The following is a 23,515-nucleotide window of genomic DNA, read 5'->3' on the forward strand; positions in this document are numbered from 1 at the left end:
TTCAAGTGACAGTGTCGATGCGTGGGCATTGAGGCTGCAGAATAATTGGCTGTTCAGTAGCTGAGCCCTAAATTTATGGACACCCCAAATGATGGTAGAGGGGGCTGCAGGGCGGCGTTTCTGGGATTCAGTTGTGAGATGTAAGTCAGGCATGGGTTCAAGTCTGAAGCTATGAAATGGCATCCCTCCCCGTTAGGAGACAGGGTAAGGGGAGAGGGAGAAGAGGGGGGGCATGGATAGGAAGAGCAAAAGGCAGTAGACATCTTCTTAATTACATTTGCATATGCAGCTGTTCAAACAGACTGAACTTCATCAATGCTTGTTCATACCTATCAGGAGATTTAGAGCAGCTGTTGTCAACCCATGTAGCGGGATTGTACAAATCTGGTGGTAAAATAAGCCCCTGGGCACCCTGCTCACCCAAGCTGTCCATCACTCCAAAAGGGCAAGCAATTAGTTGTGTTTGAATATTGAAAAAAATTGGAATTGTGTGAAATATCCAAGGGCGACTGCTTACAGCTTGGTTTCCAAGGATACATGTTGCAGAATTAAATCATTAATTTATATTTCTGAAAATGGTGCTGAAATGTGTTAATTTGTACATTACCAAAGAGGTTGAGACTTGCCTCCTTCTGCCTTTTCTTTCCTAACATGCTCATTGACAAAATAATTGCTCTACCCAATCTGGAGTTGAAATGCAACGGTGTTCTGGCTTGGGGATTTCATGCCACGTTAAAACTAAATTAGGGGGGAAATTATCTGGGTTAACTGTTTGTATTAATTCTTACAACTTTGAAATTCTGCCTTAATCTTTGGCTCCCAAATACCCAAGCAAGCCATTTCTAGCCTGTCTTGATTCTCTTACCCCAAATCCACCCCAACCAAAGATGCTGTCCTGAGCAGAACGCTGCTGCAAACACAGTGTCCGGGCAGAGAGAGGGTCCAGCATCTGGAATCCTGCTTCACAGGCCCCGGGCACTCGAGGGACACAACAATGCATGGAGGATGTGGTCAGTGGAGAAATTAGTTTGCTAGGGACCGAGTGGTTATGCTGTCTCCAGGGCTTTCTGAGATGTGTAGAGGATGTTGATTCCACCAGAAGTTGGGGATATAAATCAACAGGGGCTCTGATCTCAAATCTTTCTTGTTTTGCAGAAATGCAGTAGGAATCCAGCAATCGTGCTAACTCTGGCTGGAGGAAAACTGTCCTCAGGCAGATGGGAAGAGCAGTAAGAAACCTCTGCCCTTGAAGGGGTGGCTTGTCAGGTCTGACAGGGGATGGCCAAAGTCTCTGGTGTCACTTTAAAAAAAATATTAAGGTGAAAATCAAATATGTTCATGCAGCGTTGGTCTTGAAGCATTCAAGTGGCAGGCGTTACAGGCGTCCAGCAGCAGTGTTAATTAACCCATGTTGCACATCTGGGATTGGTGGTTTGGTGTTGGGAGGGCACAGGGCAGCAGGCGTAACCGGAGAGTGTCGGTGCTCCGGCGCCGTCTTTGGTGCTGCTGAAAGCAGCTCAGCCTCATGTTGGGGCTCTGGGGCTTGTGTGGGAAAAGCCCCACGGAGGGTTTCAGAAGCACCAGCAAGGAGGCAGGTTCAGGCTGGTGTGTGGGTGCTGGAGGGTGCTGTTTCACACGGAGGGGGCAGCTGCCGTTGCTGGCAGGCGCTGTCCTGCTGCCTGTCCCGAGTGGGACCTCACACTGGTGTCTCTGGGCGAGCTGCGGAGCAGATGGACGTTTCCACCGGGTCAGTCCGCAGGAGCAACTTGTGCTGTTGCTGCAGGATCGCCAGACCCAGCGCAGAGGAGGGTGGTGGCTTAAACAGGACCATCCCCTTTGATACCCACCTCCCAGCAGGGCACGAGGTGTGGTCTGAAGGAGCACCCACAGCCACCTAACCTCCTGCTGGGACTCCAGGGGAAAAGCTTTTTAACTGACTTAAGCTCATAAAAGATTGTACAGCTACAGAAAGGGCAGTTTCGTGTCTGGCAACAATGAGTTGAGTTGGACTCGCTGCCACGAGCTGGTCAAAGCGTGTGTGCTGCCTGTGGAAGGTGCTTCACCACCCTCCTCTTGGTGGAACGTGCAATCACAGCCTAGTTTGCTTCTCCAAACTCACAACCATGAGGTTTTAAGTCGTGAGCTTAATAAACCAGCCCCAGTTTTAACACTGTATTTAAATGTAGTTTTTGCAGATTACAGTCCATGACTTCAGCATCGCTCTGCTGTGGCTGGAAGGTGAACGTAGCCTTTAAGGTAGCTGTAGCGTGGGCTAGCTGTCTGCTTGCCCAAGGCTTCACGTGGCTTCGCTTTGCTCAGTGTCACGCTGCCAGGTGACACACAGGGCTCATGTTGATGCTCTTGTACCGGTGTTGGATCTAGGGTTTGCAGTGACTTCTAAACCTTTGTGGTGAAAGCAGAGATGTGTCACTAGAGTATCACACTTGTCTGCAAACCGGGTTGGATGTTGGAACGCTTTCCTGTGCGCAGGTCTGCAGCAGCAAAGTGGGATTTCACTGTTTCAATATACAACCTGTCTGCTTCAGGAATAATTTTTTGCTTTGGGGTGGAAGGAGGGAAGGGTTTTTTTTCTGCTGCAGGATGATCAGCTTGTGCTAGCGACTTTGCTGTGAAATTCTAGTGAGTACTGGGATCTGCAGATGAGTTGCAGGTGTTGTGCCTCGTGTGGCTTTTGATGCATTATGGTTGTCTTGTACCACAGCCCCACTTGGACTGTAACACACAGTAGCTACTGTGTAATACTTATCTTCTATATATTAAAAAAATGCACCAGAGCATTGCCTTTTTGGCAAAGAAAACAGTGCCACTAGCTCTGCTTCAGTGGAAACTTCATTTTCCGAGCCATGCTTTCTAAAACTGTCTGGTTATTACATTTATCTGTGAGATGCTTTGGGAAATGTTGTAAAACTTGCCTCTAATTTGCTGCAGTAGCCTTTTGCAGGAGGTGCTGTAGGCTTGCAAATCACCCTTAATTGTTGTCCCTGGGTCGTTGTCTGCCTGATAATTTAATTGCGTTTATCACTGTGGTTCCTGGAGATGAGCTAAGAAGGGAGCGGCGCGAGGTGTCCCATGCGCTCGCCTTCTCAGCCCTCCGTGCAAGACTCCTCTAGAAACATTTTCCCCTTGATGCTTTCTTTTGTCAGAAGCCTGAAAGAGTACGCTTATTTTAAACATCTTTCTGCTTCCATAGATGGACAGTTTTATACGATACAGACAGTGCCTGCTGTGATTTTTATGGCCTATAGTTTTCTGAGCAAATGGTTTTGCTCACAAGTTGGCTGGGCTAAAATGACCTTCTCTTGTTCATTAACTGTCTGTTGAAAAATATGCATGCGCTGGTAGTTATAGAGCCTTGATTGGGGTTATTTTAGGTGGTGCGGGGAGGTCTGTTCCTTTCCTTCCCTCCTCATTATCAAGCAGAAGCGACTGCTTAGGGCCTGGTTTATTTACCTAATAAACTGCCTCTTGTATCGTCTAGGAAATGCTCACATTTTTCAGCCAAGAAATCCTAGTAACAGGCAAACAGAGGTCTAGCAGTCAGGTCTGGAGAAACAACAAAATGAAGGTCAGCTAATATTGCTGTTATTCTCTTTCCCGGTGGCCATGACAGCAGGGGTGGTTTATTTGAAGATCCCAGACTCGGAGTCATTGCTTGCATTGTTGGTCCCCCGAGCATTGGAGGCTGTGCCAACACTTCGGGATATTAATGTATTCTACAGATCAGTGAATGAAGAATTCCTCCGCACTCCTTTCTTCAAAAAAAAAAATCCTCTCCTCTCCCCTTCCCCCCTTCTCCCTGCACTTTGTTTGCAGTGGCTTTGTCTGCGGGATGTTGCTGGGCATTTCTAATGAGAAGGGGAAGAATTGCAGCGATGGGGGCCGGGGCGGTGGGCACTGGTTCCCCACTTCAGCACCACCGGTGAAGATGTCACAAGGCACTCAGGTGCGTTGCAACTCTGACACTGGCAGGGTTTGGGCATGCAAATATCCAAGGAGGGGGAAGAAAAACGCTCATTTTGGACACGTAAAGCTCACTGATTTGCTTCCTCCAAGGAGAAAATCCTACCCCGTCACCCCCCGCGCAGGACGCGATGCCTCAGTGCTTCTTTAGTATTCATCCCAGCTCCGTGGCCGCAGCCATCTCCCAGCCCACCCCGAGCAGCTGCTCAAAGGGACAAAATTAAAGCAATTCCTGCTCCCGGTGACTTACTGCCAGGGAATAATTGGGTTCTGTTTGGGAGGAACATAGAGCAACCCAGCCCCAACGATGGAAAAAGTACGGGGGAGCAGGGGCTCGGTGGGACGGATCTGTGGAGACTTTTGCGGGGTTCAGTGGGAATAAAAGCTGGTTTTATGAAGAGACAATTATCTAATAAGAATGCAACGGATCAGGGAAAGGCATCTGAGCAGATTTTTTTATATATTCTTGTTCCATAGCAGGAATTGTACTTAGATATTTTTTTAATATATTCTTTGATCCCTCATGGAAATGTTAATGAGACAAAAACTGCTAAAGAGCTCTCCAGACACTGCCCTGCTTTGGAGAAGGGTGGACTGAAACGCAGACCCTCTGGAGGGCTTCTGACACACAAGCAGTCCCTTTGTTTCCTCCTCTGTAACCCAGAGACATGTCTAAAATTGGAGGGAAGATGAGAGGAGGCTGAAGAGGCTGGGCTGAAGGCACAGCATTCCCCATTTACAAGAGAAAAATCGTCGACCGGCTATTAAGGCCATGGTTTGACAGGCAGTGCACTGCTGCGTTTGAAGTCCAGACTGAAGGTACTCCGAGGATGTAAGTGGGATGCTTTTAGGCTGTCTTTCACTTCGACTTAATTAAGAAACTCGCGGGCTTTGTCTCGAGGGGGCCCGTTAACGTGTGAAGCTCCGGCCCCCTGCGAAGAGGGGCCGGGGCGGGAGGGGGTACACACATGCACGCCGCTTTTGTGCCGTGTTGCCAAACTGAAGACAGTAGCAAGTGCGAGCCGGGCATTGCCGGAGGTCATCCCTTGTGTGCAGCAGTGAACCCGCCTCCCACCGCAGAAAGCCTTTCTGAGAGACCCAGAGCCAACCAACCTTCCTACGCTGCCTGTATGGGGAAACAAAAATAATTCGTGGGGGGTAGGAAGGGTTTTGTACGTGTGCCACAGCATCCTTCATCAGTCCTAATGGGGGGTCAGAGGCTACACCAAAAAAGGGCAAATGCTAGTTCTTAAGTAGCTGATGCCTGTGTGTAGATTTACACTGGGAGGAATATCAGCTTTGAAATTTCATGGGTTGGCCAGATGATTAGCTGTTGGAGGGATGACTTGAGCATGGGTGATGCTAATGGCCTTGGAAATCACCTAAAAGAATTGAACCTACCCAAAATAACAGGCTTGTTTTCAAGTTTGTGGTATAGCAAACGTGCCTGCCATTGCCATCGGCACCCTGTTTGCCCAGAGTGGTTGCAAGTAAATGCCACAGTCCTTTGTAGTATTCATCGTCTTCAGATCTCTTGATCATGATGGTCAACACTGATTTGATTTCCTTTTAGCTGACAGCCGGAGAGAAGACTTTAATGCTAGCACAGACAGACAGGAGCAGTGAGCAGGCCAGAGTCAGGCCAGGCTCTCCGCACCGACAGAGTCAGCTGCTAAGGTTCAAAAATGAGGAGCAAAATACGCTCACCTGAGGAGGAAAACACAGGACTACTAAAGTTAAGTTTTTTGTAGTCTTTGCACTTTTGCAGGGCTTAAGAAGTGTCTAGTGAAGTGTTTCTTCCACTCGAGTTCAAGGTGTGTCTCCAAGCCTCGTGGTTAATTGGGGCTGCATGATCTACAGCCATCAACTCCCTTTGCTCCCAGCCCAGTGGCCAAGTACTCTTGGTGCAGCAGCTGGAGGTGGCCTTTGGTGTGTGTCTGGAGAAGCCTCGTGTCTCTGGATCCAAACTGAAACACTTGGTCTTCATCATGTTGCTCTGTTACTTTTTTGAGAGACTGCGAATTAACCCAAGGAGAAGCCTTGGTACCAGTTTGGGATGGGCGAGGGAGATGGTTGGGCTGCCTGGAGATACGGAGCCCAGACAGCAGTTTGTGATGGATGTTGAGACCAAGAAACTTTTTACGCGCGTTGGAGAGCACCCAGCGTAGCCTGTCGGGGCTTGGCAGAGGTAGTTGGGGATGACGACTTGCCAGCTGTGATTTGGGGGTGGTATGTGAGGCAGAGTACAGTGGGGATGGCATTCACCCATCAGTAATTTCTGTAAGCTTGTTTTAATTTCTCAGCTGAGGAATTCCAGAATGGTGGCTGTAATTCAGATGTGATACACATCCTGTGAAGTGGTTCCCTATGTGGAGGTGATAACTGCTTTCTCTTGCCCCCTCCCCTGTGCACCAACACAGGCAGGAGCAGAGTGAATCTGTAGGTTATACTGGTATTAGGACCTCTGCCACTCTGCTTTGTCACTTGCTTCTGGTTACCCATGAGAAAAGACGAGTATTTTATACAACACAATGCCATATCGTGAGGGTTAGATTTTGAACATAATAGACATATTTGCATAACTTTCTCGAATCTACCAAATTTGAGGAATTTGGAAAGTATAAGCTCTCCAGAACCGAAAAGATTCCCAGCTTTATTGCTTCTCCCTGCGCTTGGTGATTTTATTTAGCACTGTAAGATTTCCAGCTCCTGCAGGGTTGGGTGGTTTTTCACTACTGCGTGGTTTATGAAGTCTTTGGGGATCCCAGCAGACAATGTTTTGTATTTAGCTCTAGAGCATTAGCAAGGCGACAGTACTGCTAAAATGTTTCGGAAAAGCACCTTATTAGAGCCAAAGTGACTCATTCCTGCTAGAGAAGCAGCAAATGTTTTTCTGGCATTTAAATAAAATGCAAAAATATTAATTTCGCACCTTGATATTGAATTAAAGACTCAAAAGTGAGGGAAAAAAGCCCAATGTTTAGGCCTTCTACAAAAACACTAGCAGTGCCAAATGATTCATACTGAGTGTTTTACAGCATGCTTTCAGGGGGAACGCAGCATTATAAACAGTAACATTTCCAATTTCCTGAGATGAGACGATTTGATTTCTTCTTGTGAATTTTGCAGTCTGTGCTTTCTGATTCAGAAACACTGTATTTGGAGGGGTGTTTTGACAAGATACTCAAATACCTTGGGAGCTGGGTAAATGTTTCCTTAAAGTTGATCTCCAGTTTTTGTTAGAACTTCAGGTTTGGATGGGAGACGAGGTGGAGAAGTGGATTTTCAGAACTTCATCTTGCACCTCAGCCGTTTGCTGAAATTAAAATTCTTTCACTTCTGCACGTCTTTCCCGGTGTTGCTGCTTCTGCTGTACTGGTTACTTTGCTAATAACCACATTATTAATATTTCCGTTGGATGCACGGCTACTTTGCCGTGTCCTCTATGCTGCTTCCTACGTAATCGAGTGTTTAATGCTCGTTTACCATCACCTTTGGTATTTCAAAGATGCTCATTGCTTTGGTAGCTGAATGCAATTATGTAGATGAATGCAGAATAAGTTTTGTTCTCCTGTGTACTTTGCTGTCTGCATTTAAGCATTCATATCATATTTGTGCGTGCATATTAGTGGTTAATGGTCTATGAGAGAAACTTTCTTGAAAATGAATATCTTGAGTTTAGATCAGTCAGCCTTGCCCACTGATGAAAAGCTGTTCCTGTGCTGGGATCCTCCACTGGGACTTCTCTGCGACGGGATTTGCTCCAGCCCAGGCTGTATCCATGGAGCTACTCTGAAGGCTGTGGTGTAGTCCATGCAGGAGGAGAGTCATGCTTTAGGTCTTTAAATTCTGCTTGAAATAAAGAGTTGGTGAATTTGGAGGCTTGCTCTGTTGCATGCCCTGTTGAGATAAGGAAGGTTGAATTCTGATACTTTGTAACTGCATGAAATTCTGAATTTTCTCTTGGGATGTCCAGGTGGCTTGCTCCCACTGCAAAGATGCATGGCTTTGGCTGCCAGAGGAACCAAACTCTAGAGATCATCTTCCAAGGAAACAAGAGTTAAAATGATTTTCATTTGCTGCTGTGTAAAAGAGAAGGTCAAGGGGTGCTGATGGCCTTTTGGTGGTCATCTTTTGTCTTGCTAATTCTGGCAATAAGTAGGTGGTTAAGTCATCAAAGGGCTTGGAATTGGGGAGTATTTAGGTGTTAAATGGCTTATTAAGCTGAGCTGGTTGTAGCCTGACTGATGTGGTAGTGCCCAAAGGAGGCGCGGTGTGTCCGTAGGTGGGCATTCAGGTATTTTTATGGGTTATGACTGAACAAGTTTTACAACGTACAAGCTCCAGTCGTCTGCTTCCTTGCTTAATTTGGCAAGGTTCGCAGGAGAGTCGAGCGTGAGGTAAGGGGTAGTTTTGGCTCCGTTCTGCTCAGTGGCTGGTTTTAGTGGTGGTCTAGCTCACCTGAGACACCAAGTTGGCTCCATAACTCTGAGATAGTGGGGAGGACCCCTGTCTCCTTTTAAAGCCCTCATTCAGCATTAGTCAAGAAAGAAATGGGGTGTCAGGAAGACAGGAAATGTGTTATTTCTAGGCAGGCTTCCCATCTTTGTGGACTCATGTGGCTGGTTCTGCCTTCCCTGTAGGGTTTGTGCTCTTCTGCCAAGGTTCTTGGAAGGTGAGTGCTAAAAAAGACCTCGTGGCCGTAAGGGATGAAGGGAGGAACTGGGAGTAACAGTGGAGAGATTGCTGTGAGGAATTGCTCTCCTTTGCTGCCAGGCCAGCGCTGGCCCCATCCTGCCGTGGTTGACCTGTCTTAGTAGCTCCTTACCATATATATTGTCCTTTGTGGAACAGGGCAGTGCTGTTGTCCCCATCTGAGCGCCTGTGGCTTGGCTGTGTTCGGGTCCTCTGTGCCCGCCTGGAGCATCATCACTGTCAGCCTGTTCTCAAACCATCTGACTTTGAGGTGCTGGAGGAATTGGAGTTAAGCTGTCAGATTTCAGGGACGTGATCCAGAACTTGCCATGCTTTGCTGAGATGAGCTGTGAATACCTGTGAGGTAACCTGTCTGTCCTTCCCAGACTGCTCTGCAGAAGCGGCTGCTTGGGTGTTTCTTCTCAGTTTGCTGACACAGCCGCAGGCACGTTCTCTTAATGCCACCCGAGGTCAAGGTGTGGATGCAGCAGGCAAGAGCAGCCCCTTGTCTCTGCTGCGCTTGTCACATGAAGAGTCTGAGATTAAAAAAACCCCCTTGGCTGTTGCTTGTAGCCCTCTGTGTGGAGTGGCAGCAGGTCCGGGCAGGGGGATCCTGCAGGTTGGGAGCGTGGGGATAACTGAGGAAACCGTTCCTTGGGGACCTGGAGTTTATCGACCCTCTGCTGCTGCAGGTGGACAGGCACCACTGATGCATTAACAGTCGTAGTTTAGCCACAGATGTGTGGACGTGGCTGATTCTCAGGCTTGCCTACTTAGTAGAGCCTGCTGGTGGGCTCCTTTCCGTGTTACTTTGCCGAGATGACTTCAGCTGTGACGGAATGCGTCTTAGTCACCTCATCTGATGGCTTGGTAAACCCAGTGTTTTTCAGGGTGCCCCCATCACCGCTGTTAGATCCTTATACTTTCCTTCTTCATAGCTATCATGCCTCTCACAGCTTTCTGAGAAGATTAGCCCTTCTCATCAGGTTGATCATCTGGTTTTCTGCAGTTTATCATGGCCTCCTTTGAGATACCAGGGCATGAAATAGTCTCTTGTGGTGGAGTTTCCTTTGATCAAACTAGACTGCACTTCAGTAGTCCTCAACTGTCTAACTTCTTGCATAAGAGACTTTCTCTGAGAGATATTTTTAAAGACATCTCTTTGATAAAAATACCTCAGGTAGGAGGGAGAACTCACAGCACACTCTCACCTTCTCCATCGTGATGGGGTTACGCCCTTTACTTTATATAGATCAAGAAAATAGGGAATTTGTAATTCTTTAGATAATGGAGGGTTGGTGAATAATGCTGTATAGACTTGTGTTAAACTAGAAGCCTTTTAAAAAGAAAATTATTATAAATCCATGTCTGAAGCCTCCGTGGAACAGCCTCTCTCACAGCCTGCCGCTACCAGCAGTGTTCCTCACAAAATGTCATTAGTGGGGTAAAAATAATGATTGCTGCCTGTTTACCCAATACTCTGGGCAATTAATTTCCCAGCCTCAGTCCGTGCACTCTGGCAGATCATGGTGAAGTACCCAGATAGGCATCACTCATCTACCACGAGGGCAAACGGACCCTAATTGGGGAACTCGTCGTCTTAACTCGCTCCTGCAGCTTCCTCCAGAAGGCACGAGGCCGTTTCCCATTGCTGTTACAGCAGCTGGCTCTCTTGCCACAAATCTGTTTTTTTTTTCCTCTTTTGGATTGCGAAAGCTGCTCTGCTACGTTGGATTTATTAAATGCACATGACAGATAACTGCTGCTCTCTGTCTTCTTTGCAGACACCCCTCTGCAGACCCTGGGTGCTGCTGTTGGCAGTGCTGCACACATACACCCCCAGAGCAACGACGTTCCGTTTTTTAACGCTTATGTCAATGGTGGTGCTGGTAGCATCGTGGCTTCAGAAATGCTGATGCTTCTCTGAAATAAAGAGTCATCTTAGTGGTGAACTGCCGCGTCGCTAAACGCTGCTACAACTTTTTCCCTTGTAAAATTTTAAACATAATCTTCCTTTTTTAGGGGAAAGCTAAATGAAAGTTCATTGGGAAAAGAATATTTAATGCTGCCAGAGAAGGTTCTTGATTGCGGTTGATCCTGAAACTGGTAATGAATGTGCGCTATCAGGGCCTGGGGATTTGGAGTATGAATTTCCCAGGGTCTAATCATCTCATAAGGCTGCTGAGTGTGACTCCTTCCCCGGTAATCTACTTAACTCAGTAATTTACCCCTCCTTTTACTTTGCCAGGAGAATGAATCTCACAGGTTGTTTGCATGACAAGTAGCTGGGGATTGTCTGAGTCTTTGAAGAAGATGCTGGGAGTTAATTGTAGCAGCTTGAGTTAATGGTTTCCCATGTTCACTGGCAGGCTGGGTGAGGAGCGGAGCTGGAGAACGGCTTTTATGGGGAGTACTATTCTAGGCTGCACCATGTGTTTTGATAGCTAAAATGCTAAAAAAAAAAAAAAAGTGTTTTGCCTTCCAAAGGATGTTTTTCTCCACCAAAACTAATGTTGAGGGAAAATTATGTTTGGTAGTTCTAGGATTATTGGATTTGCAGATAGAAACTGCTGAGCTAATGGCAGCTACTGACTGATGACCAAAGCAGCTAACTGGGAGATATTTCTTGGCAGCTGATCATACTAAAAATCTCCCCTCAAAGCCATTAAAATCACAGTGGACAATGTTTAAATAAAAAAAAAAAAAGTTCCTAGCAAGCAAAAACTAATCACTGCATCCACATCTTCTTTTTAAAAGCAACTAAGGATGCTCCATCAGAAGTGTTGACTTCTAAATTTTATTGGGATCCCCTCAGATGAGACCTTCATTGTGCTAAAAATAAAAGGATAAGCATCCCTTCGTCTCTGTTCTTAATTTGCCTCCTCCTAAAGCCAATGCTGCGAATAAAATTCCTGCTTCAAGATAGGCTCCATGATATGTGGTCAGCTTGTGCAAGCTTGCACCTGGAACAGAGGAGACAGAAAGAGAGACTGTGTAGGAGCAAAGGGATGGGAAGCTCTGGATAAACTGTACGGGTTTTATTTAAATTACTGTCATGTTCTGTGGCTTGCTTGAAATCAAATACTGCCAAGCATCTTACTGTAGTCCCAGTGGTTTGCACCCAATATGCATTACATTAACCATTCGCAGATGACCGTATTTCTGCCATAATGCTGTGTGTGCAGTCTGAAGCTTTTGGAGTGATTGAGGCAGGATTTGATGAAACCTTAAAAAAATTAAAATTCTCTTTTAGAGTTGTTCATGCATGGCTCTACCTGGCGACACTATGCAGGAGTTGCAGTGTAGGAAATTTCCCTTCGTTGGCTGAGAGGGGAGATCATCTCAGAGAGCTTCACACGCGTGCAGAGCAGCAAGCACTTCTACATCAGCATCTGTCTCCTTAAGCCACACTCTAGTCACAGAATCACAGAGTCATTCAGGTTGGAAAAGCCCCTTGGGATCATCGAGTCCAACCATCAGCCCGACTCTACAAAGTTCTCCCCTACACCCTATCCCCCCACTCTCCAACTCAGGGCTGCCACAAAGGTCGGTGTAGATGTTGAGGTTCAGCCCCCTCTTCTTAACACCGAGCTAGCTTGGTTTTTCTGGTTCCAACCTATTTTTAATTTGTTGCTTCTGTTCTTGTGCTGGAAAATTGACAGACAATCCTTATAGTTGAACTCGGACCCCGGTTAGAGTAGCCTCGCTTCTGACCGCTGTCCTCGGGCTCCTTAGAAGTAGCTGTGGACCACAGGTGGGAAATCCCTCTCGAGTTCTCCAGCTGAAGGTGGTCTGATCCTCTACACAGATTTCACAGGTCTTCGGGGCTTTGCCTCCTGTTCCCACCCTGAATGGCTGCACCCACGTGGAGTCCATCTGACCACAGATGGACACTGCCCAGGCTGCAGGGTCAGCCGCTGCCTATCATCTGTTTGCAGGATCAGGGCCAGGAGAGCAAATGGCCTCTCCCTGATGTCCTGTGCCTAGATAAGTCCAGCTTTTGTTAGCATAGCACCAAGGTGATTTGTGTTTTTTATGGAAAAAGATAAACATGAAAAATAATTTATCTAATCTTTGTATAAGCTGGATGAAAATAAGAATGAAATGTATGTTGCAATTGTAAAAGTGCATTGAAAAGCCTATTTGTTTTCTGACTCAGAAAGACGTAGTTGGCTTGAAAATGTAATTTTAGCAGAATTGTACGACTTGGTTTGAGTTAATGTTTTGCAGGCAGCAAATCCTCAAAACAATGCAAAATCTGGGGGATAAATGGGGATCTTCCCGATCATCTATACAAAGCCAGAGACCACATGTACTCGGACTGAAGCTTTCATACCTAACATTTTCTTCTGCACTGCAGAGACCGCTTTTCATTCCTTTTAGGCCCATCTTTGGATCTAAGAGAAGAAGGTGGGGACTGCCTGCACTTGAAGTGAGCAGAACTTTCCTGCGGGACTTGCTGATCCATGGCATCAACAAAGCCACAATTCGCAGGGTCTGGTGGTCAGCTCAAGCAAACGCCGTCTCCTCAGTACTGGGTTTGGGCACCGCTGCCGAATTGCCAAAGGACACCCAGATACTCTTTTGCTCTTTATAGCCCACCTACTGTTGGACACATTTCTCTTTCCCGTGTCTGGTATTGTGAAGGAGTGCATGTTGCCGGAGTGGGGAACACGGGATGCTTTGCAAAACATTGCCTTTATTCTGTCAACCAAGTGACTGCGACTTTCTTAATTGTGGATTCTTTTAGTTAATTAGAAATGTTTGGAAACGCCTCGCACCTCAGCAGGGTTCAGTTCTGCGGGGTGCCAAGTGCTTTGTTCTTCATCCAGCAAAGCCCTTAAGCATGTCTTTAAGAACACTTTACAGGCTGAAATAAGCTCATTGATTTCAGGGCACTGAAGGATTGAGCCAATACCAAATTTCTTCCAATGATCCTGACTCAAATAGTAACATCCAGGAAAGTGTTTCTTGAATGTTAATGCTACCTTAAACAGCAATATCTCAGGCTTCACAATTTGAATTGGTCAGAGAAATATAACAAAGACTGAAACAGCATGTTTGGGGGGGAGTTTCTTCTGGGTAATAGAGAAAAATTCATGGTTTAAGGTGATTTTCCCCCTCTCCCCCCCTTTTTTCCTTCTACTTTTGTAGTAGCAGAGGTTAGCTTTAACTATGGTCATCTTCAGTGGGCTTTTAATAAATTAAGAGGAAACTGAAACAGTTTGGAAAAGTATAGAATAAGCAAATACTCCAGAGAGACTTTTAGTGGCAACATGATTAATAAGGGACACTCCTGGTAATACTATCAAAACAGAGCTATTGCAAAAGCATATGGAGCGTCGTCCCTCTTTCGGGGCAGGAGCAGGATTCAGACAAATGATCCAGGGCGATTTATATGCCTCTTTGCCATGTGGGCTTTTTCTCCCCCTGAAAGTGTGAGGGGAATAAGATCTGTAGATTCAACTGTAGGATTAGATTTAAGGAAAAAAATATTTAATAAATCAGGCAACTTCTTTTTGCTCCCAAGTATTTTTATCCTTGTTTGTTTGATAACAGGCTACATTCCTTACACAGACCTTTTTTTTCTTCATTTTATTTTTTTTTTTCTCTGTGTCAACCCCCGCATGTGTCTAGTAATAACCTTAAGGAGCTGAAAAAAGGAAACATTCTCCAACAGGAGAATATGATGCAAAATATATGAAGATGGATTTCCGAAACATCCTGCCTTCTGCAGGTTCTCCCAGCGCTCCTCTGCTTTTGCTGCCTTTCTCCATCACGAGCAAAAGCCTCCTCTGGCGAGTGAGTACGCAGAGAGGTTGCTTGTAGCTGTGACACACACTGTGTTCACAGAATCACAGAATCGTCTAGGTTGGAAAAGACCTTGAAGCTCCTCCAGTCCAACCATGAACCTCACACTGACAGTTCCCAACTCCACCAGATCCCTCAGCGCTGGGTCAACCCGACTCTTCAACCCCTCCAGGGATGGGGACTCCACCCCTGCCCTGGGCAGCCCATTCCAACGCCCAACAACCCGTTCTGTAAAGAAATGCTTCCTAACATCTAGTCTAAACCTTCCCTGGCGCAACTTGAGGCCATTACCTCTTGTCCTGTCACTTATTACTTGATTAAAGAGGCTCATCCCCCCTCTCTGCACCCTCCTTTCAGGGAGTTGTAGAGGGCCATGAGGTCTCCCCTCAGCCTCCTCTTCTCCCCTGGGTGCAGCCCGCTCAGCCCTGCAGTGCTCATGACACCCAGGCTGGTTTTCCCTCCCGTGCACTTTGTTCTGAGAGCAATTATTTCCTTATTTCCTTTGAAGACGTTTACTGTGCAGCTGCTGTGGCAGCTTGTAGCCGTCATGTGGGAAGGCAAAAGAAGAGAACTGGAATTAAGAGCTTACAAACTTCTCAAGTTTTAGGAAGGTACTGAGATGAAATGATATTGTTGGTTTTCCTCCTCCTTTCTCCCTTTTTTTTTTTTTTTTAATACAGAATGAGAGTGGACCTCTTGTACTGCATGTGTATAAATTGTACAGGTTTGGCTCTGCTCAAGTCAGAAGTTAAAAAGTAAAATAAAATAAAATAGCCGTCCTGACACTTGAGACAATGCAGTCTTCCAAAACCAAAATAGTTTTGTGTAGTACACCAGCATATAGGAGTCAGAGATCTGTGTGTGGGCTTTAAGAGATGCCTTGCCTTCTTTTTTTGGAGAAGAAACTTCTGTTAACATCTAAATTATTTCAAGAATTCAACAAGGATTGAATTCCCTACTTCATCGGCCTGAGACTTGCGCATTGCTACTGAACTATGTTATTTTATCAGCCTCCTGCTCTTCAGACTACATTTTCCAAAAACTTTTAAAAGTGATTATGCAAGTCAAACCTAATTTCTTATCACAGTTCTGTATTTATTGGCTCAGTTGTTTGTGAGGGATTGTTTCACCCACCCTGTTTCCCTTGGCATTTTTAGAAGGTTCTTATAGTTGTTAGCAGCTGTAAATGGTATTAATAAGTATTTGGTTGCTGGTTTCTGCAGTTTTGTATGCTGATTAGGTTGGATTGCCAAAGGTTGAGCAAGTTTCTAAAAGAAGGATTGTTCTTTGAATTGTGAAAACACTGTTCTCAACAAAAAAGCTATATCTGTGTCAAGAATTTTACATGCAGGCTGATACAATTCTGCATAAACTAGGGCGAAACACTTTATTTGTCCTGATTGGTATTGACTTTAAAATCAATGAAGTATCATCTAAGCATCTTGTTGCACGTTAAAAGAACCAGACTGAAAGATGTCAAGGTTTTTCTCCTTTTTCTCAGCGTTGTATTTGAGATGGTAAGCAGTTCCCCACTTCAGTGTCACCTTTTTGGGTTGTCCGTACTGTGCCATTCTTCCTGAAGTAGTTTTAGTGGATTAGTAAATACCTTTCTCAGAGTAGCACTACCTATTTGTGAGAACAAGCAGATCTTCTGGTTTGGTTTCATCCGTGAAGTGTGTGTGCTCCCTTAAAGGTTTTCAAGACTCAAGTTGAGTGGCCTGAGCCACCTGGTCTGAGTCTGGTCTTAGAATTGTAGAATATCTCACGTTGGAAGGGACCCATAAGTATCATCGAGTCCAGCTCCCTAACTTGACCCTGCTTGGAGCAGTGAGTTGCACTAGAACCTGCTGGGGTCCCTTTCAGCCTGATGACTCCAGTTGTCTGTCTTCAGAGCCAGAACAGCATCTCCTTGCTGTGGTCACCAGATCTTGCTGTTGGAGTACTAGATTCACCCAGATCATGTTCATGGGATAAGTCAACCAAAAATAAGTGCAGTTTCCTTACACAGACTCTCCTGTTTGAGACCTGCTGCAGGTGGAGAAGGGCTCAGTGAAGTGTGATTTATCCAAGAAAGAGAAGCTGCTGCTAAGCAAAGCCTGTTGCTAACTGTATCCCGTGGAGCGGAGAGCTTACTGTCCGTGTGACAGCACTTGGCAGGTAATGAGACTATCCAGCCACAAGCATGATCAAAACCGAGTTTGCCAACAGACAAAGTTAGCTTCACTTCCCTCTGGGACTTCAAAAGTAGAAAAATAATCATCTCCCATCTTTATTAGTCTTGTGTTCAAGTGAAAGCTACAGCTTGTATTTTATCCAATACATGGGGCATCAGCCTGTGGCTGGTGAGCTGCATGTAGTTTGTGGAGTGACTCGAGGGCAATTGCTGTAGCAGAGTTATGATGTGACCAGCAGATTTGTTCAGTGAGGTCAGATTTCCCAACAGACTCCCTTAATGTGGAAAGAAGTATTCGTGCCAGGGCCGACACCGCTGGGTTGGCTTGGGAGCCACTTGGTCACCTTGTCCAGCCAAAGCCCCTACCAGACAGATGGATGCTTGGGAAACCCTTCTCATCACCCACTGCTGGACTGTGGAGCCAGCACCGGGGCTCTGAGTGATGTCCCTTCGGGCTCTTGAATACATGAAGACATTGATGTTTAAGGCTGAGGAAGGCTGGTTGTGTCCTGCACTTACCTGATCTTAGTTCTTGAACGTGATTGCACGTTTTTACTGGAGAAGCTCCTCAACTCAGCTAAGAACATTAATGATAAAATCCTGGCTTATGCAGTAGCCTCCTCGTCGTGTACGAGCTATTCTCCAAGGTCTGTAGCAGATGGAGAGAGACATAATGAGCGAAGCAGTGGGGAGAACAGTTCAGACTGTAAGTCCATATAGACTGGAGAAACAAAAGTAGCGTTAGATGTGTGTAACTAGTTCAGACATAGTATGTAATTAATCTTCATCTGTGGCTTTTAAAATCAGCAACAGACAGATTATCCCAGATTTGAAACCCGTGTTTGTTCAGATATAATGGATATGTAGACAATTTTTTCTGAACTTCACCCCACCAAGCATCGTCTTCCAGGTAGGTTTATGTCAAGTGAATTGACTGGAGCGGCGCTGCACAGTGTGGCTCTAACCATCACAACAGCCCTGTGTTACAGGGTCCTCCCAGCAGTGTCATGTTTAAAGTTGCCAGTCATTTAGTTCTTGACTGTTTTGTGCCCATTTTTAATTTTTAAAAAGAAAAAAAAAAACCTTGCTGCTTTTGAGCTGGAGTTTCTCATACTTAAGTCTGTGTAAAGATGATTTATGGTGCTAGTAGGGGCTCCACTGGAAATGCAAGATCTATTATGAAGTGGATTGAACAGCCCATGCTGAAATGTTTATTGCCGTCTTCAAAATAGAATACATCAGGGTTGATGGTGCCTGTCCAGGAAAGAGAGAGAGTGGAGTGGAGTGGGGCTAGTGGGGTATTTTTAGTATTCCAATAAAAGACAAGGCTTTTAAAGGAAATCACTTATTGCCATTTTGCAATCAAGAATGCAGGAGTGTTCCAGGGACTGCAAGAAATATGCTTCAAGAATGTCAGAGCCATAAGGAACTAATCATTAAATATTCTCTCGTTTCCACCCCCATTTCTTGCTCTGAGGAAGCCATTTAGAAGCTTTGCAATTTGTATGTAAATCTCAACCCTCCTGACCACGCGGTCAAGTATCCAAGGGACTTAGGAGCCAGCATCCCATTTTCAAAAGTTCTTACAATTCCTGTGCAAGCAGGGCACTTTTTTAAATAGAAGACACATGGACCAGACTTCAAGAACACTTAATCTGACCTTAAATGACTTGGTATGAACACTATATGCTTTTTTTTTCTGCTATAACTTTTTCTTCTTTATCAGTGCCTGGCTAGTGGAGTTCCTTTCGCGGGTTCAGACAGACCAGTAAAACTGTAGTTTTGTTACTGCAGCTTATTCCACTCATTTGACTGAGCTGTGATTATTTTTATTTCATTTTTTTTCACGTGTAACTTTAGTTGTTGATGTTTTAAACATTTTGGAAGTGTTCTGGCGCTGTAATATATCCATCTAACTAGGGAGTGAGTAATCCCAGCATTTGTTCGAGTGAAAAACAAAGGAAGAGGCAAAAGATAATACTTTCTCAAGTGATTTAAGAGCCCAATGGGACAATTTACTGATGCATCTAAGCAGGGCTAGTGGTTACCTGCTACCTCTCCCCATGTTCCCGTCTTTTTCCTTGTACTGGCACTGGTGTCCTGGTGAGGCAGTTCAGGGAGCTATAATGGTAGAAAACTGACCCTACCAAAAACAAAGACCGGGGTGTCAGGCTGATGGCAGATGGACGCGGGCAGATGTCCCCTTCTGTGCCAGGCCAGCAGAGCTGTCCTTTCATTTTATTATTTTTTTTTCCCATTTGTTTTTACTGGAGAAAGTAGTGGAGGAACAACAGTCCCCTGCTGAGATCATCTGTCATGTCTTCTGCCTTTTCCCTGCTTGCTGCAGGTACCGGCTCCGGGGTACGCTGCTGCCTGGCCAGACTCTTTCTTTCAGGAAAACAATTTTGAGTTTGCCTGCTGGGCTGCGGCTTCTGCATCCCTCGTAGAGTAGGGGCTGGTGAGTGACGCTGAGCTGGAGGAGGCGCAGGGACCCGCGTGTGAGGAGGAGCAGCAGCCGTCAGGGCACTGCGGGAGGCAGCGAGCGCCCTGCCTCTGGGGTGTGACCCACCTTGGCCCCAGGTTGGTGTCTCCTTGTGCCAGCGCTGCAGCTGGCTGCTGAATCTCGCGACGTTTCTAATGCAATAAGTCTCTAGTGACCTGTGACTTGTGCAGCTGAAGGACCACCTGATGGCAGGTAACCGTTGGGTTTTCTTAGGTCATTTCCTTCTTGCACAGAAAGCTTCACCTGACTCTCCTTCACACTCTCCAGCGCCCGGCTGTTCTCTCCACCACGGTTCATGAAGCCGTGGGCCGTGCCAGACGCTTCTCCTGTTCCTCATTGCTCATCACCCTCAGTGGTGTGGGGAGGGTAACTTCTGGTAAGCCCTAAGCCCAGTTAAACCTGCGCTTTCTCACCCTTCCCTGCCGATTTTTGCTGAGCTTATGCCAGAACAAAAGGGTTCAGGTGACACTTACGGCTTGGTTGAGCTCACCTGAGGTGAACCTCCTCTGAAAGACAAAGATTTGTAGAACCTTTGTGATCTTGTTTGAGCTTGTTTTGTTTCCTTTCTTCTGGGAAACCTTTAGTGCACATTGAGGTTTTTGAAACTTTCACAAGTCCCGTTCCAAGTTGTAACACAGTTGTTCAGAAATGCAGCACATTGCTTGACTGATCTTGTTTTTTGGCATCGCTTATGTAAGGGAAAGGATGCTAGAGTTTGGAGAAGGGAAAACTGGAAAGTGTGCGTGCTTATTTAATAAAAAAAAGGGGGGGGGGGGGAAGAAAAATAAGCCACATGCAAAAAAATCCAGTAACCATGTCTGCCGATGACCTTTGGGGCTGGAAATAGTTTGATAATAGCAGTGTGGGGACGAGCAAGGAAAGTCTGTGAAGTCACTCTAGAAGAACAAAAGGAAAAAGCATGAGAATATTTCCAGTTTCTGGATTGCTGGGAGCTGGGTGATCTCCTGCTCAACTCTGGACATCTGTGCCTGGTGCTGCCCCAGCACACCCATCAGAAAAGGGCATCAGACAGAGATGAGTAGAGGTTGCCAGGTTGGAGTTGAAGAGACAGCATGTAGGAAAACACCAAAAGGTGACTCTTGAGGAGACATGCAGCCTTAAATTGTCAACTCTGGCTGGGCACGGGTGCAAGGTCCTGCACACATTTACCCCAAAAGACAGCTTGTGCTCTATAGGGGCTTTCTTTTAACCTCCCTTTAGCATTGTTAACAAACTTAGAGAGAAACTGCTGCAGAGTTATTATTGCTCATTAAATACATTTGATCTTTTCTTTGGTATACCAGTGAGTATAAAGGGTCCAGTTAATGTCGGGTTTTTTGGAGTGGGAAGTAACTTGGATAAGCTGTTTTCTCTTACATTTGCTCTTTGTGCAGCGATGAGTCCAGTAAATGATTTTATTATCGAGTATTTTTGCAGAAAGGTATTATTCAGTATGTGTATAAATTGCTTTAAAGCTCTTCGGTTCAGTAATTCTGTCTCAGTGGTACATGGAACCATTTCTCCTAGGTTGTCCTCTGTGAACTACCTTCTGCTATTTAAAGTAGATACAAATTTAGCTCAAAGTGTTCCCTTTACCGCAGACTTCTCTGAAAGTTAAAACTTGTGACAATTTAGTTCTTGCCGTGCTCTTGACTTGACTTTATATCCAAACAAATGTCTTGCCTGTCTCTGAGCTTCACTTCTGGTGGATCAGAAGGTAAAATTATTTATATTTCCTAATTTCCTTAGGAAACCTTTCTGTCTCTCAACTGCCCTTCTTCTGGTCTGGTTCTCAGGTCAATGCAAGAGGTTAATGAATTGTGTAGATTTACAGACATACAGTCAAATGTGTATTTATGCAGCATCTTAAGCTGTTGGATTGAAACCTTCCAACCACTGCCAAAGGTAGGAGATTACCTTCACGCAGACCAGCTGAGCATCGGAGATGTTGAAACGTGAGCAGCAGTTGAAGGCTGCGACCAAATTCATTTGAGCTGTTCCTCTGACTGTGGCGGTTCATGTGAGGTTGGGTTTGTACAACGTGTATCGCTTCTTGAAAAAAATATGGGATTTCTTTGCAATTGTGCTTGGAAGTAGTTCAATATACTATCTGGCGTGCATTTGTAATTTGAAAAATAGATTAAAAAAGAAGCAAATTGAAGTATAACAATAAAGGATTAAGAGAAACACTTATCTCACTTCCTTTCATTCAGCCGGGCTGCGCATGTGGTTTGGGACCCAAACACTCGGGATTATTTGATTGCTGAAGCAATAAACGTTTTGGATGTAAACTCACTCCGTGCTGCTTCTGGGACTGAATCTGACATTTGTTTTCCGATAGTGGTGGTTTTTATCTTGCTGGTTTTTAGCCACGCTTTGTTTGCCAACAGGTCTTGCTGTCAGTAATGTAAGGTATCTTCATGCCCTGATCAAAGGCTTGTGTTAACAACAAACTCATCCGTGTGCCCAAGAGGGAAGCGTAGCTCCGACCTGACGTGACAGAAAAACACAAAAATACAATTTTTTAATATGAGAAATAAAGTTGACTGAGGAATTAATGTGTATAAACAAAGTCTATACCTTTGTCTCAGATAAATCGTTTCTTCAGATTAATCTAGCTTTTCATGAATAGCTTCAAATGTGGAATAACTCAGAAGAGGTTTTTCATCTTACATAGGAATGACCTAGGTTTTTCTTTCTTCCAAATAAGGAATTAATAATGCAATAGTTGTTGTTTCCAAAGAGCTCAGCTTTTTTGAGAAGTGTCTTTTTTTTTTCTTCTCTAGACCCAATGAAACACATGGGTGTTTGGAGCCTTTAATAACTGTTCGCAGAGCCTGTTCTTGATTTCTTTGAGAATTGCCAATGATTTTGATGTCAGAGTTGAGAGGTACAACTGTAGTGTTAAATTTCTCAAGTCAGACCAGTTGAAAAGGAAGGTCAAAAGCAATAACGTCCAGGTTCCTCTGGGCGGGCGGGGGCGTAGGATAATGTGCGATCGCAGCGTTTTACACAGACGTATCGCCCAAGAAAAAGTTTGGCTGTCACAAAACTAATAAAGAACAAGCCTCCAGAGAGATGGTTTCAATGATGCAGGTGTAGGAATTGGGGAGTGTATTTACATACAAGCCAGCTTAATAGCGTGGGATTTATGCTAAAGTGGTTCTTAATGCAATACAAATTGAATACCCCGTCTCGCTCGAAACGAGGAAAATGTTAGAAGGAAAGATTTTTTTATAGCTTTTGGGGGAGAAAGTGTTTGGCTTTTTTTAGGGAACATAAAGGACAGCAAGATGGATTTCTTCGGGTGCTTGCCATGTTAAAGTAGTGCTTTAGGTATGTGCGTTGGATTCGGAGCCAGCCTTCCAAGTTGGTTCTCCGCTGCCTTGAAAATCAGGGGTTTGAACAGATTTGGGCAGGGTTTCTGCCATATATCTGGCAACACGGACTTAAAATTAGCTTACTGAAAAAGCAGATAAAGTTTGGGTTTTTTTTAAACTGTGACATTAAAACAAGTCCTTAAAGAAAGCAGCCATGACTCTACAGCCTCTTTCGAAACTCCCATCTTTTCCCTGCTTCTCTCCTACCCTATAAAACAACTATTATGTGTTTATAAGTTAGCGCTCCGTGTCACTTATAAAAGAAGACTTATTCATAAACTTCTGGATAGACAGTTCTGTGGGAATATAACTTTCTTGGCATAAAACAAGCCACTTTTTCCAGATAATGTAATGCTATACCAGGCTCTTTAAAGTCATAGCATGCTCTTTATTATTATTTTATAATCTATAAAAGACACCAATGCTGAACCTTCACCGTTACTGAGAATGACACTATGCTCAAATCAGAAAAGACAGGGAAAGCAAAACTCCCGTTCCCAGAAACAGTCACCAACAAGGTGGTGAGGGATGCTCGGGGCTCGTGGCAGGGCTCCTTCCCTCGTGCCTTCTCTCTGCAGACAGCGAGCGCCGGGGCACATCTCATTGTTTGTGTGGGATTCGCCAGCTGCAACTTAGACGTTGTTGAAACGGACTGGATGTAACCTTTCAGCTTTTGAAGTCAGGGCAGATGACTCGGACATGCACACACATGCACATGCCTTAGAAATTTTTTTTAATCAGGTGAAATCAATATTTACTTCACTGTCCAGAAACCAGCAAGCAGCCAACGCGTGGTTGTGTTTGCTTTCTGAATACGCTCAATATTCGGAAAGAGCACTGAGCCCACAAAGCCGTACAGCTCACCCAGAGAACAGCCGCTTCCCAAATCTCAGGGCTTCCAGCTGACGCAGATTTGAGGATGACAGATGGGGATCACATTGGTCAAGTCCATGTCCAAAAGGCTGTGGCTGC

The 23,515-nt window shown here is 45.2% G+C and overlaps 1 protein-coding gene across 6 annotated transcripts in view; it reads left to right on the forward strand.

The window, feature by feature from the left end:
- The window catches only part of STX8 (syntaxin 8), a 114,762-nt gene that overhangs the window by 81,556 nt on the left and 9,691 nt on the right, over window positions 1-23,515 (forward strand). Inside the window, exon 8 of one of the 6 annotated variants that reach the window (XM_074847606.1) lies at window positions 20,913-21,458. The exons of 2 other annotated variants lie outside the window; for them this stretch is intronic. In XM_074847606.1, the coding sequence (XP_074703707.1) occupies window positions 20,913-20,977 (65 nt within the window). In that variant the 3' untranslated portion in view covers window positions 20,978-21,458. 3 more of the 6 variants (XM_074847604.1, XM_074847601.1, XM_074847602.1) reach the window with 3 other exon arrangements.

This window comes from Strix aluco, chromosome 21 (assembly GCF_031877795.1).
Source record: "Strix aluco isolate bStrAlu1 chromosome 21, bStrAlu1.hap1, whole genome shotgun sequence".
NCBI lineage: Eukaryota > Metazoa > Chordata > Aves > Strigiformes > Strigidae > Strix > Strix aluco.